At 39.9% G+C, this 13,480-nt stretch overlaps 1 protein-coding gene across 2 annotated transcripts in view; it reads left to right on the top strand.

Moving 5' to 3' along the window:
• Positions 1-13,235, top strand: part of ELOVL5 (ELOVL fatty acid elongase 5) — a 38,418-nt gene extending 25,183 nt beyond the window's left edge. For both annotated transcript variants that reach the window (XM_071548479.1, XM_071548480.1), the window contains exons 4-8: positions 5,536-5,613; positions 6,240-6,411; positions 7,927-8,051; positions 9,919-10,053; positions 11,304-13,235. In XM_071548479.1, coding sequence (XP_071404580.1) covers positions 5,536-5,613; positions 6,240-6,411; positions 7,927-8,051; positions 9,919-10,053; positions 11,304-11,435 — 642 coding nt within the window. In that variant the 3' untranslated portion in view covers positions 11,436-13,235. The remainder of the gene's footprint in view (positions 1-5,535; positions 5,614-6,239; positions 6,412-7,926; positions 8,052-9,918; positions 10,054-11,303) is intronic.
• Positions 13,236-13,480: the final 245 nt, after the last annotated feature.

Here is a 13,480-nt window from a genome sequence, read left to right as displayed (position 1 = left end):
GTGCTTACCTTTCTAACCTCCCTGTCAGGATGTTAAAATGCAGAAAAAAATACTTGTCAATGTATTTAACTTGTCTAAACTTAGTGTTAATGTGGACTTCAATGTACATTTGCATTATTTTATGCAGATATTATTTACAATTATGTAATAATCTATTGTTTTAACCTCCAGTTATATTACTTAGGGTTTATAAGTGTAGACTTTCCCTCAGTTGTACCAAGTGTGGATAGAACTCTCAGGACAGCCAATCTTTTTTCTTTGAATACTTGGAATAGCACTCATAGTTTCCAAATTACTGTAACATTTTGCCATGTTACAAAACCTTCTGATAAATTTAAATAAGAGGAAATACCTGAACTGTTGATTTTATAAATGCCTTTTTTTTGCTAACATTAAACTGCTGGTTACCAAGAAAGAACTGTTTACTATTATATGCCAAAGAAGTCCTCATACTTGTAACCAGATGAATAGCTTTTATATGTGAAGCAGTGAGACAACTAAAATACAGTGAATATTAAAGCTCCTTCTTCCTATATAATGAAATGCTTTACATCAAAGTGAGTGTTGCTCTTAATCTAACATCCACATGGATGTGTTCATTAGTATTGTTCTTTTAAATGGGCATATGTGAAGCCAGAGCATTATGAAGATTATTAAACTCATGATTGTAGCAATGAAATGTGGTTGGCAGCACTTACCAGCTGGATATGAGGACAATCAATGCTCTGCAACAAGGTACTGATCCCCTAAAAATGCTGCAAAGCAGAGTCTTGTGCTGGCATAGCACCACGTTGCTTGATGTTTGCAGGGAGAGAGCCAAAGGGCATAGGGAAAAAATCAGGTTCTTGAACCTTCAGGTGTATTCTGTAGCTGAAGTGCCTACACAGTTACCTCTGTTAGTGCACACACAGCATGTGATGCCCTCACTCTGATCTATTCCGTCTTGGAAATTCAGATTTAAAGGATTAGCCATGTATCAGTAGCACTTTACTGGGCACTTACTTGCTTTTAAAACAAAATGGTGATGAGCAGCATTCAAAAAATTTATGTATCTCCCTGTTCTCTTTCTTGTTATTTTGAGTTTCAGTTTGATTAAATTTTTTTCAGTCCTACTGAGGAAAGTCATAAAACATCACCATTTAGGAACTTGTTTAGTAGCCTGTCTAAAAAGAGGTTGCTTTAATAGCTTCTGTACAATACACCTGAAACCCAGCTTTGGAGTTTTTCCTGAGTTACAGCTGTGGTGATTCAGATCATGATTCATGGCATCACAGCTTAGTTTACATATTATATGACCAAAACAAGATGTTCTAGTGAGGCATCCTCCCATCTAGGATTAAAAGGATGATCCGCTTGGTTTTCTGATTATTACATCTGAATGTTTGTAAACAATAACATGGGGAGAATTTGCATTGTAGGATTTATATAATTCTAGGTATTGTATACTTGCACCATTTGGCCTACCGATGAAAAATAATGCAACCTTGTACTAAAATCACTAGAAAACATAGACCACTTATTTGGAATTCCTAATAGTTTCTGTGTGTACTTGCTGTAACTTGTTTGGGTATTTAATGACCAGGCTTTGGGACTAGCAGAACAAAGTAGTGGACTGCACTTGTCCCAGGCAGTATAAAAGGCAAGGCAGGTCTAGGGCAGTGTGAGAGTCTTCTCCAGGCTGATCTGTCACTCCCCATACTTCAGGAGGAGGAAGTGTTCTTTAGGGACAAACCATGTTTCATTATGTAAAAATCTGCAGTGCTTGGGTGTTGAGGAGAAATAACACTCCTGTGTCAGGCAGGGGCAGCAGAGGTGGCCTCTTGTGCGGCAGAGAAGGTGTGTGGCAGGGCAGCTGGCAGAGGGGCTACAGGAGATGATGGGCTGATCTCCTGCTGGCTGGCATGGCTGTGTCTCAAGGAGCCGTGAGAGCAGCTGAAACAGCAGAGGTAACGCTGCTTCCACCTGTGTCGCTGCTCTGTGTCGCTGCTCTGTGTCGAGATCACGAGTCAAGTTGTCCTGCAAGTCTGTAAGTAAAGCCTGTGCCTCTGCTCAGGTCTCACCTGGGTAATTTAGCCACAGAGTGCCAGCTACCCAGTTACATGGCACAGAGACCTATGTTATTTGGGGGATTTTTGTCAGTAAAACTAACCAAGTGATCTGAACCACCAAGGCTTATATCAGGGAAAACAGGTGAATGAGCTCTTAAGTGATCTCTTTACTGTCTTTTTTCTTCATCTGAAAAATTAATTCCCCACTGAATTGGTCTGAGAAAAGTCTTGGGTTTTCTTGATGAGGGAGGGAGGTGTTGCATATGCTCTAGGAAAAGCATCCGAAGATCCACACCCTGTTTTAGGAAAGATGGGACTCTGTGAAGAGGTGCCATGGCACATGAGCCACAGGTGGCAGCTAGGCTGCTCTTTCCTCTCCGCTTTCTTTGTCTACCTTATCTCTGTCCTGGAACAACTGCGTTCATGTAAAGATAAAACTCATATCTCTGCAGGCATTTGCTTTCTCTGATCAGACATGTGAACTTCTGTTTCTCTTCACTCTAATCTAGCTCTATTTTGAAGCTCATAAACCCATCATGCCTTGACAGAGTGATGCAGTGCTGGGTCCCTTATCTGCCTGTCTCCAGTGAGGCTCATACTTCAGTCCTATCATGAGAAAAAACAAAATCCTCCCCAGTAGCACCTCTCCTACAGCCCAGTCAGACTGGTGTTAGTGTGCTGGTTTATTTTGATAGCAGAGGTGATAAAAATCATGCCGCAGTGTTTTAAAGAATTCAGCAATGGAATTGCAAAATGAAAATAATAATGAAAAAAGAACATTTCAGTGCAGGGGAAGAAAGGTGAGTTGCTTGAGCATAAAAGTGACCTCGAGCCTGGGCTCCTGCCAACCTGGAGATGGAGGACTTCCTCGGGACAGCAGGCAGGAAAAGGTTATCTCAAGGGTGGGTTGGCTGAGGAGCCACCAGGCTGTTGTTGGGCAAGTTTCAGACCTGCTGTACAGTGGCTATAAGATGGCATTGGAAACTATGGCCATCGATGGAGCAGACCCACCACAAGCATGAGCAAGAACTTGAATGCACTAGCTGGCAATGTCTGACCCCTCCTTATTGGTTTTGTGGTGGCAGGTGAGCACCGCCCTGTGGCTGCTACACATGTGCATAATGGAGCTATTTGGGAGCCATTCATGGTCATGTCTCAGAGTGACCCACTGGATTGGTTTTCCAAAGCTTTCCAGCATGTGCTGGAAGTATTGTGGGTGCAAGAAACAGTGGAGCCAGGCAAAGGAGCAGCTGGGTAACAGAGGAAAATAATTACTTGCATATTGCACCAACCAAGTTTGTGGGCAGCTGTAGCAGCTTTTTACCAATCAGAATTCTATCAGTTGCCTTCTGGAAAGGGAGGGATTAAGTTATTTTTGTAACTATAATGACTCTTTATATGATAAAAATTGTTAGCATTTTCTACAAATGTTGCTTTGCTTCTGTCTTTTAAACCCCCATGGCTATGAGAGGTTTACAGCTCCGAGCATGTAATACATTCTTTTGGAAACAAGGGAGTATTCAGGTTTAGCTGAAGCTACTGCTTACAGCCACTCTGGTGCCATTCCCTTCAAAGAGGCGGGATCCGTGCAGACACCTGTGGTTGTGTTATACTTTGGGTGGTGAACCTATATTGCTTGCAAGAAAAGCACTTTTGGTTTCACTGTAAGAAGAGAGAGAAGTTGATGGAATGCAGCATTAGTGATGGATGCTGTTTGGATTAATTACAATATAAACAATGTGAGTATCCTTCTATTTCTAACACTTCCGAGAACTGTATGAAAACGTGTAAGCTCTTGACAACATGTGACAGCACAATGTGGTCTTCTGTCTGAGGGACTGGTGGGCACTTGCAAGGGCACAATCTTTCCCTCAGTGCCCTGAGAGTTGCTTGGTGCAAAGCTTCCTCCAGGACGTGGCTGGTGCTTCAGAAAGGTAGCAGTCTTAAACTGGTGTCCTTTGCACAGACATGCCTGCCCTGTGGCTGGGAGAGGAGTCCTTCCATGCCTCCCTTGCCTTTGCTGCTTGGGTAAAGAAACTGCCTGGGTCTACTCCTGGTGTGCCCTGCTCTCCCTGTGGCTGGGTGCTACTGATTTATCCCTAATACAGGAGGTAATTCCAAGCCTGTATGTTATGATACAATTGGATGTCTTTTTTTTCCCCCCCTGAATAGTGGTAATAATTCTATCTCAGAAGGTCAAAAATAATGACTTAGGCTGACTGGGTATTTTAAAAGCTAATTTAGGGGGAAAATGAGGCATGAAAGAAATAACATTAGGCAAAGGTAGATCATTTGAGTGATAACCTTTATTGTACCTTTTAAAATTAGCTTCCTATTCACGGTTCTGAGCAAGATTTAGTCATACCAGTTTTTGTAGTCCTTTAATCAAATGATCATTTTAAATGACTTATGGTACAGGGTGTTTCCACTGTAGCTTTGCAAAGCTGGTTTTTCATCCTGCAGGAGCATAGATGAGGTGAAAAACAGACAGGCTGCTTGTGCAGGATCTGTTCCTGCCTTTCACCTGTTTTTTTTGGATACCTAGAAATTCTTCTTTTCACTTAGGAATTCTCTAAAGTTGCTACTCCTCTCTTCATTCTATTCTCAAGAGGAAAAATATCTTTATAAACTATGTCCAGTGATCCCTTTGGCTGAGATATTAAAGGGGAACTTGCTTATGTCCTTGCAGGTGCTCCCTCCTCCCATTCCACCCTCAGCCTCTCCCTTCATCTCCTATGCATGAAAGGGTGAGATGTGAATATCCAACTTGCATCTTGCTTCTCTGGAGATTTCAGCTAGCCCCTCCACAACAGGCACCCTGTCATCCTCTCATGACTAATAGCTAGTTGTTACTCTTATTAAAAGTAATTCCATTATGTTTGAGGTGTTACTTGTTATGCCAGGAAGTCAGGCAGACAGTGGCATATCCTGCAGAGGAAGTTACTTATACTGGGAAGGATGTAATGTGCTTGGGATGAGTGAATTGCTGGAAAAGATCTTGGAAGAATCACAGTGCAGTGAAACATCCATTGTTAGTTGTTAAGGATAGCAAACGTGAAGATTTGCTGTGTTACATAGCTGAGAAAATTGTAGTCACATCTCTGTGTTTAAAATTTCTTAAAAATATAGCTTTTTATTTCCAAAAATAATCAGAAGAAAAGTATATTTACTTTACTTTGGTAGTTTACTTTCTCCAACAATGAGATCATCAGCCAAGAAGATTTCTTGAGAATCTGTGTGGGATAAGTGGCCATAAGGTGCTGCCTCCTGTTTATACTCTGGTATAACCCAATTGGAAGAATTTATTAATTCACCCTCCACTATGATTGGATCACAGCTTGGAACTTGAGTTCAACCTAGTGCCACACTCTAGTGCCCATGCATCTCTCAACACCAGATGTCTGGGTAGAGCCACTGTGGAGGTTTACAGGTGTTGTGGGGTTCAACCTTCTCCCCAAATAACAGTTTATTTTTTTAATTTCCTCAGCTGGTGACAGGAGTATTGGAAGGAGGATACAATTTCTTCTGTCAGGATACACACAGTGGAGGAGAAGCTGATATGAAGGTACCATAATCTAGACTTAGAGCTGGTAACATTTCAAATTGTCCACTTGAGTGTAATTGAAGAGCAGAACATCATTGATTATGCAGATTTTGCTTAAACTATGTGCTTTTTTTTCTCCTTTTGCAATACAATGAACAGTGCACTGCCAAACATAATAATTAATCTACAGTATATTCAAGACTGGTATTTTTGTGGGTGATTATGTGTAAATTTTGAAGTATTCCCAGGTCAAAAAACAAGGACCTGGTCTTCAGACTGTGTCCAACCACGGTGTGTTATGACTTTCCTTTTCTTTCTGAGATGTCACAATTTCTTCAAGTCATACTTCTGCCCTCTCCTTTACAGAGAGCACTGTAGCACCAGCTCTGGTTAAATACTTTCTTGCTTCTCCCAGGACACCTCAGGTGCACAGCAACAGTCTGATAAAACAATCTGTCATCCTGTGTTCAGCTGTAGCTATGGGGTTGTACTTGGATCTCCTACAGAGAGACCTGAGGTAGAAGCATTACAGAACATCCCAGCAGTGTAGTGCTGGACAGAATATGGATTTTAATTACTTAGATAGCAGAAGGATTGAAAGCCCCCACAATGTGAAGTGGTTCTAAAACTTACTTTCTCCTTTCCAGATCATACGTGTCCTCTGGTGGTACTATTTCTCCAAACTCATTGAGTTCATGGATACCTTCTTTTTCATTTTGAGGAAAAATAATCATCAAATCACTGTTCTGCATGTCTACCACCATGCAACGATGCTGAACATCTGGTGGTTTGTTATGAACTGGGTGCCTTGTGGTCACTGTAAGTACTGTGTTATGGTGGGGAATGTCTGCAACACAGGCTTTGTTTTGGTTTTCTTGTGGTCAAACCAAGCATCTCTGGTACCTTCAGCTGCAGGATTTGTTCTGTCTCATATTAAGCTGCTTTGCTGAATTGCAACTATTGCAGACAGTTGCAGGAATTAAACTGCCAGCACAGCATCTAGAAAATGAATGTCTTACATAGTTTGAAGAATTTGTGTGGCATTTGTCAGCTGCAGTAGCCCAGGTCAGATAGCCATTAATGTTGCGCTCTCTGTTTTTGTGGTAGTTGCAGACTCTCTTAATGAAGTCACTCTTTTGGAAGTCAGGACTGGAAGGTTGTTTCAGCTGCAGGATGGCTATTAGTGACTCTTGTCCCTGTATCTGTCAAGTTCACTTGAGATGTTACTTTCTTAATTTAATCTCATTATACCACTAACTAGTTATTTCACTTAAAATCTTGTTCCCTGAGCACTAATGAATATGACCAAGTGCATCTTCAGTGAAAGATTTCCATGTCTCTCCTGTCTAAATTCTGCTAACCTCTGGCAATCTGGCTTTGATTCTCTACTTTCATTGCACTGAGCAGGCATCCAGATTCCGAGCTGCATTAGCATGACTTAGTTGTGGTTCAGATGTGCAGTTTATAGATACTGGCTTTGTTGAACACTCCCTCAAAGAGAAACCTTTTCAAATCAATGGATGTGAACTACTGGCAGTGCAGCCCAAGAGGTTGTGTTCCTCAGAAGTCTGCTCTCTGAGCCAAACAACATAGAAACTCGTATTTGTTTTGTGTTGTCAGCACAACAGTGAGTAATGCTGAACTTATAAAAAGTGTGCATCTGGAAACATATTCTTCTCCAAGGAAGTCAGTCCCTGTTTATATAGCAGTGAAAACTGCAGACACTTAAGAGTCTGTTTTGTGTTTGTGTGGTCTTGAAAATACTTTTGTGCTACTTTTCTAGGCATGTGTTTTTCTTCTTCCAAGCTTTTTATTATGCTTGGTCATCACAGTTCTATGCAGTTCAGTTTAAGCTAAAAGTTTCTTTAATGATTAAAGGTGCTGTAAACAAGGACAAATAAAATAGCTAACTTGCATTTGTGAAGATACCTATGGTTTTTGGTTATAAATAACAAAATATGCTCCTGCATAGAAGGAAGTGAAATAAGCCTAAAAGTAGATGGGTGAAGCTATCAGTTGTTGGGTATGTGTGTGCCTCCTTTTTACCAGCTTCTTCAGTTCCCTTGAGAAACCATAATGTAGATGTGAAAGATTGACTCAAGGAAATAAACCAGAAAGCTGGTATAAAGTATGCAGCTGTAAAGTAGCTCAGCTACTCTACTGGGTGAGCAGAATAAAAATCAAAGTGGAAAAAAACCCCTCTTGCTTTTCTTGTAAGAGAAATCATATTTTAAATAGTAACATTTTGAACTTGTTATTTTTGTAGTTCCATGAAACAGCATGTTCCCTCCTGATAATGCAGTGTACTTTCTTTTTCCCCTGCCCTTTTTTTAGCTTACTTTGGTGCCACACTGAACAGCTTTATCCATGTCCTCATGTACTCCTACTACGGATTGTCTGCTGTTCCAGCAATGCGTCCTTATCTGTGGTGGAAGAAGTACATCACTCAGGGGCAGCTGGTGAGTGATTTGCTCTTCAGTGCTTCAGCAGGCTCTTGTATTCGTGATGAGGTCCTTTGGTCTTCACTGAGTTAGGAAATTTTGGCAGGGGGTAGAAGGGAGAATGAGGGTTAGTACCTTCTACATCCTGTAGTGCTTAAATCACCTTAGAAATGCAGTTCTGCACATCTGTTTGCTCCTGTTTTCAAGACCATCGGAGCTGGGGACTGACGATGTACATGAATCAGTGCTGAGATCTGTGGGATCTTTCTTCACTTCACCATGTTGTATGGCTAGATGTATTTGGGAGTTGCAGTGCTGGATTTTCTGGGACTCAGTAGCCAGGGATGGGGGAGAAGTTTTTCTTCCAGGCCCACTTGAGCTAACATGCTGTTCCCTGTGCTTGGTTGGTCAGGCTCATGACAGACCAGAAATCAAGTGCAATGCAGTCCACAACTACCAAGGCCTATTCTAGTCCTTTGGGACAATGCTTTTCTGTCTCACTTTTGCATGCAGTAGCAAATGGTTTACTAAAAACTATTCAATATTTCTGCTCTCTTTCTGCACTTCAAATGGGCAGATTTTTTTCTCTTGCAGTTCTGTGTTGGACTCCTTGTATCCATTTGCATTGTTTCTCACATATACAGTGATGAAGCCTGAATGCTATGTAGTGGATGTGAAAAGAGCAGTGAAATTCAGATACATGGCACATGTTGTAGTGATACTGCACAAGAAGCAGGTTTCCATGTGTGCAACATATCAGAGCACCACAAAGAAATGTGCATTAGTGTTGTGTCTTGCCCATTTTGTAGGGGAGAAAGCTGAAGCCTAGGGATAGACTTTTTTGTTATCTCCCTCCCACCCATCCTCCGTTAGCATCCTCTCAGAGTTGTGAATTCTTTTAATAACATTTTCTGGTGATGATTAATATCATTTGCTGCCAGCAATTCAGAAGTGTTGATTCTCAACCTCGTCATTTTTTTAACACTCTCCTCTCTAAAGAATGGCTAAGTGTTTTAGCTGTGGGCTCATTTTTTTCCTGGGAGGGGTGGGGCAGTTGCCTTGGTTTGGGATTTGTTTTTGTTTTTCCTTCCAGATTTAGGCTCAGTTCTTCATCCTGGTTGTTCAAGTGCTACACAGTGCAGTGTCTCAGTGCTTTGGTTGCTACCCTGGCTATTGTCATAGCTGCTTTCACTTCCTTGCCTGCTCTTCATGCATAGCTGTTGGGGCAGCAAAATAGCAGAGCAGAACAAACAGTCTTTCCCTTTTTAAATAAACATTCCCTAATCTGGTAGCCTTCATGTAAGAATGAATTTTGCTTAAGGTCTTTCACAGCACTTAAGCCCAAACTCTGTTTTTCCAAAAGAGATAATTGAGGATAACTGGACCCCAGTCCTCCTCTCTGACTCCCCCCCATCTTCCCTGCAGCCCTTACCAAAAATTCTTCCACTGGAGGCATGTCAGACAGTTCCTGTCTGTGGGACAGGATTGCATGGTCTATGTGTAGACCAAGTGACCCCAAATCTTTTGCCACTAAAGCAGGGAGGTGCAGATCAACTTCATTAGGATGGTAGAGTTAAACCCCATTGAGCTCTCACTAGGAATAAGGTGGTCATGCTTCTTAGGATATTTATAAGTCAATTCTGTATTACTTACTCTACTGCTATAAAATGTAACAATATTAATCAAATAAACAGGCTTAAAGGACAGAATACCACAGTCTGAATGTCTGCTAACTCAGCTTTACAGAAAAGATAAACTTGTTAAAGGCATAATGTTATGTATTTTTTACTTGTTTTGGAAATAACTGGTGATATCTTGGTCACAAATTTTTTTTTTTCCTTCCATTGATATGTTCCATTTCTCTTTTTTTTTTTCCTCTCCCCAGATTCAGTTCGTCCTGACAATCTTCCAGACCAGCTGTGGTGTTGTTTGGCCATGTGCATTTCCTCAGGGGTGGCTGTATTTTCAGATTTCTTATATGATTTCTTTGATTATCCTCTTCACAAATTTCTATATTCAGGTAAAATTAACATTTGTCAACTCTTTCTAGCATTCTTCTGGCTGTATCTCATGTATCAGAAAGATACACTTGAAATGTCCTTTTGCTATCTTCCACTAACATGCATGTGGTTCATGAAGTACTACACTTGTTGACCTGCTCCCTATTTTCAAATCTTCCAGTGTTTTGTATCTGTAATTCAGAATGATCAGTAGTTTTAGTAAGCAGGGGAATCTGGTTCTGATTCCCCTTTACAGGCATTTGTTTGTATTTTGGAATTTTCATACAGCAAATTAGAGTTTTGAGTTGGGTTTCTACAAAGCTCATTTCGTGCCTGAGCAGATCCAGACTTGGTATATGTTGTTCTGAGCAGTTCATAATCGGGCTCTGTAGGAAGTTGTACCCTTCAGAAAATCAAACCAGCACAGCCTGCTGCCCCCAAACAAGCAAACTCTGTTACATGTTTCAAATGTGTTTTGAGAGATTTGAGCATTTTGGTTCTGGTAAGAATGATTTGTGTCAGGAAACACTGCAGGCTTCCCCACCTGATCCTTGAGTACTTCTTAAAATCAGTCCCAGGTTTTCTATAATTTTGTGCATACAAAGGTGCTAATTAAACATTATAGTGTATTCCAAATTTACTTGAATTTTTTCATTCATTTTACTCATATTTTAACTTTTAACCATTTAACTTCCTTTCACACACAGAAATTTTGGTAAACATGATCTTGACAGGCAACAGAGCCCCTTTGAAAAAAGCTTATTAATGTATATTTTTCCACTTTTTTTTTAGACAGAGTTCCCCTGATCCCATTAGTTTTTGATTCTCATGTTGGCCAGTGGAAATTCGTTTCACATTTCTGTCTCTGAACTTCCCTCACTGTTCTTGTTTACCTACTTCTTGTTCTGGCTTTGTTATTGTCACCTGCAGTGCCTCAAACCTCCTTCCTCACTTGTCATTTGAAGTATATTCTTATACCATAGTCTACTCATAAATTCGCTTCCTTTGTCTCTGATTTACAATTAACATAACACTATCATCATACTGCCAAGCCTTTTTCTTTTCAAGTGAACCAATTCTGCTGTGATGAATGAAAGGCGTAGTATAGTCTCATACACAAGAAGTGGTAGAGCTTCTTAGACTCTACCACCAGCACAAGGTCTTTAAAAATGATGAATGCAGGTTTACTTTTGTGTTTCTAGAGTTACTGTGAGGAAGTGGTTATTTATGTCTAATTAAGCAAAACCATGTGTGTTCCCCTATATTCTAGACTTACAACAAGAAGGCATCCTCGAGGAGGAAAGAGTATCAGAATGGCTCTACGGCCACTGCAAACGGGTACACAAACAGCTTTTCTTCCCTTGAGAACAATGTGAAACAAAGGAAACAAAGGAAGGATTGAAGACCAAACTGAAAAACCATTTTGATAACCCCAACAACAAAATCATCTGATTGTAAAGCACAATGAGAGTTGTGCACTAATACTCTAATGGCTACTGTAACTATTCCTGCCTAGAATAGTGTGATTTATGTAGGACTTAACCAGTGCAAACACCCTAGAAACTGTATACAGAACATAAAAGTAGGTTAAAGTTTAAAAGTAATTCTGGGCTGTCACTGACCCTGCTATAGACTGTGGAAGGGAGTATTATCATATTATCTGACACTGCTGTTGCCTTACTAGTCAATATGATAGGTGCTGAATTATGATTCACAATTTGAAAACACTGTTATTTAAACCTCCATTTTTTTTACTATAGATCATGCATGTGATTGTAGAGGTAATTTGTATGATGCTGGTTTCAGTAGATAAACACACATGCCTTAAATTGAAAAGCAGGGCCCAAAGCTTATTACCAGTTCAAAAATTAGGGTATGTTTCAACTTTTCAGTTGACTGACTTTTTATTAAAAAGTCATTTAGAAGAATCCATTGATCATTTTACTGTTCTGTATGTGATACACAATGTTACGTATCTCTTACTCGAGACAGTGAAATTGGAAATGGCGCATTTAGTTTTGTATATTTGGCTTTGACTAAACAGTCACAAACTAGATGGAAAAGTTATTTTACCTTTTTAATAGATCTTATTTTTTTATTTGAAGTATGTCACTAATGTAGAAGTAATTGGCGCTTACACAGTCCAGGAAGATTTAAATATTATCTCTAAGGTTTTAGAGCATATACAGGGTGGACCCATCTTTTCACTTTTTTTTTCTTTTTTTTCTCTTTCTTATTTCTGAGTATTCTTAAATGCTAAATGAAGAGTGGTTTTTAATATGAAACTGGCAGAGTTTCTAGTGTTATTACCATAGCCATATCCACATTTTAGCAGCTACTGTTTAAGTCTGTGACATATCCAAAAGCGTATTTGAAAGTGGAGACAGAAAGATGCTTTTCTGATGGAGTTGACTGTATTTAAGTTGGTATTTGAACTGTTCTTCATGTAGCATATGTTCACTTTTAAAATGTGCCTAACACAAAGGTGGTTTTTTCCCAAACAAGCAAGTTTAAACAGTTTGTCATAGCTAATGTTTTCTAAATGTTACTGAAATGTGCTGGAAATGTCTGTTTCTGTAATGTGAGTTGTGTATATATCACTGGTAATGTTTTGGCTTGTTATCTGAGGATTTGGTTTGAGTGCTGGTTAAAGTTACTCCTTCTTGCAAAATCTTGCCTTGCACATTCGAGGAGTCAGTTGCAAAGCCAGTATCTGTTGCTGGTATCTGGTATTGCTGGTATTCTGGTATCTGCCATGGTGGAGTTTGGCTTATGAATATTTTATTCATTAAGCTCTTAAAAATTGAATTGTGCAAGACATTCTGCTGGTCATTGCTCAAGTTTAACTATTTGTTTTTTTGATATTTATATAAATGCCAGTTTTAACATGTTTAATTGTTTTTAAATCTTTTTTAAAATTTTTGCACATCTCTTAAGGAATTAATAAGTTCTCCTACTAGCCTTTTGGATTTTCATTCCTTGTTTTGAAGGAGACAGTGTCTTTTATGTTTACATTATCAAAGCTTGTGCGTGTGTCTTCATTTCTAGGTACTGGTTTGCAGAGTCTTTACATAGCTCAGTACAGCAGCTATAATGTTCAAAATAGGCTGTCTAAATGTGCTAGAAATAAACCCTTGGCTCGTCTGAATATACTTCATTGTTAATGTTTGACATGGTTTAATCATTAAAACACTTTTGATGATCTCTGCCTGAATTCCGTGGGTTTGTACAGATCTAATGCATTGCCCCATCCTGTGTCAGGCCAAGGAGGGGCCACCATGATGGAAGAACAGCTGCAGATAATCAGAGACTTTTAGTGTACCAGAGATTTGGCAACAAATTCTTTACAGAAACCCTTGGCTGTCACTAAACACTGTTCCTTGCCTGGCTGTAGAAATACTGGTCCGTGTGATGGATTAAACCTCCCACTGGGATTACTGACTCACT

The sequence above is a fragment of the Pithys albifrons genome, chromosome 2 (genome assembly GCF_047495875.1).
Source record: "Pithys albifrons albifrons isolate INPA30051 chromosome 2, PitAlb_v1, whole genome shotgun sequence".
NCBI classification, from domain to species: Eukaryota; Metazoa; Chordata; class Aves; order Passeriformes; family Thamnophilidae; genus Pithys; species Pithys albifrons.
This window is presented reverse-complemented; position numbering and strand designations above follow the sequence as displayed.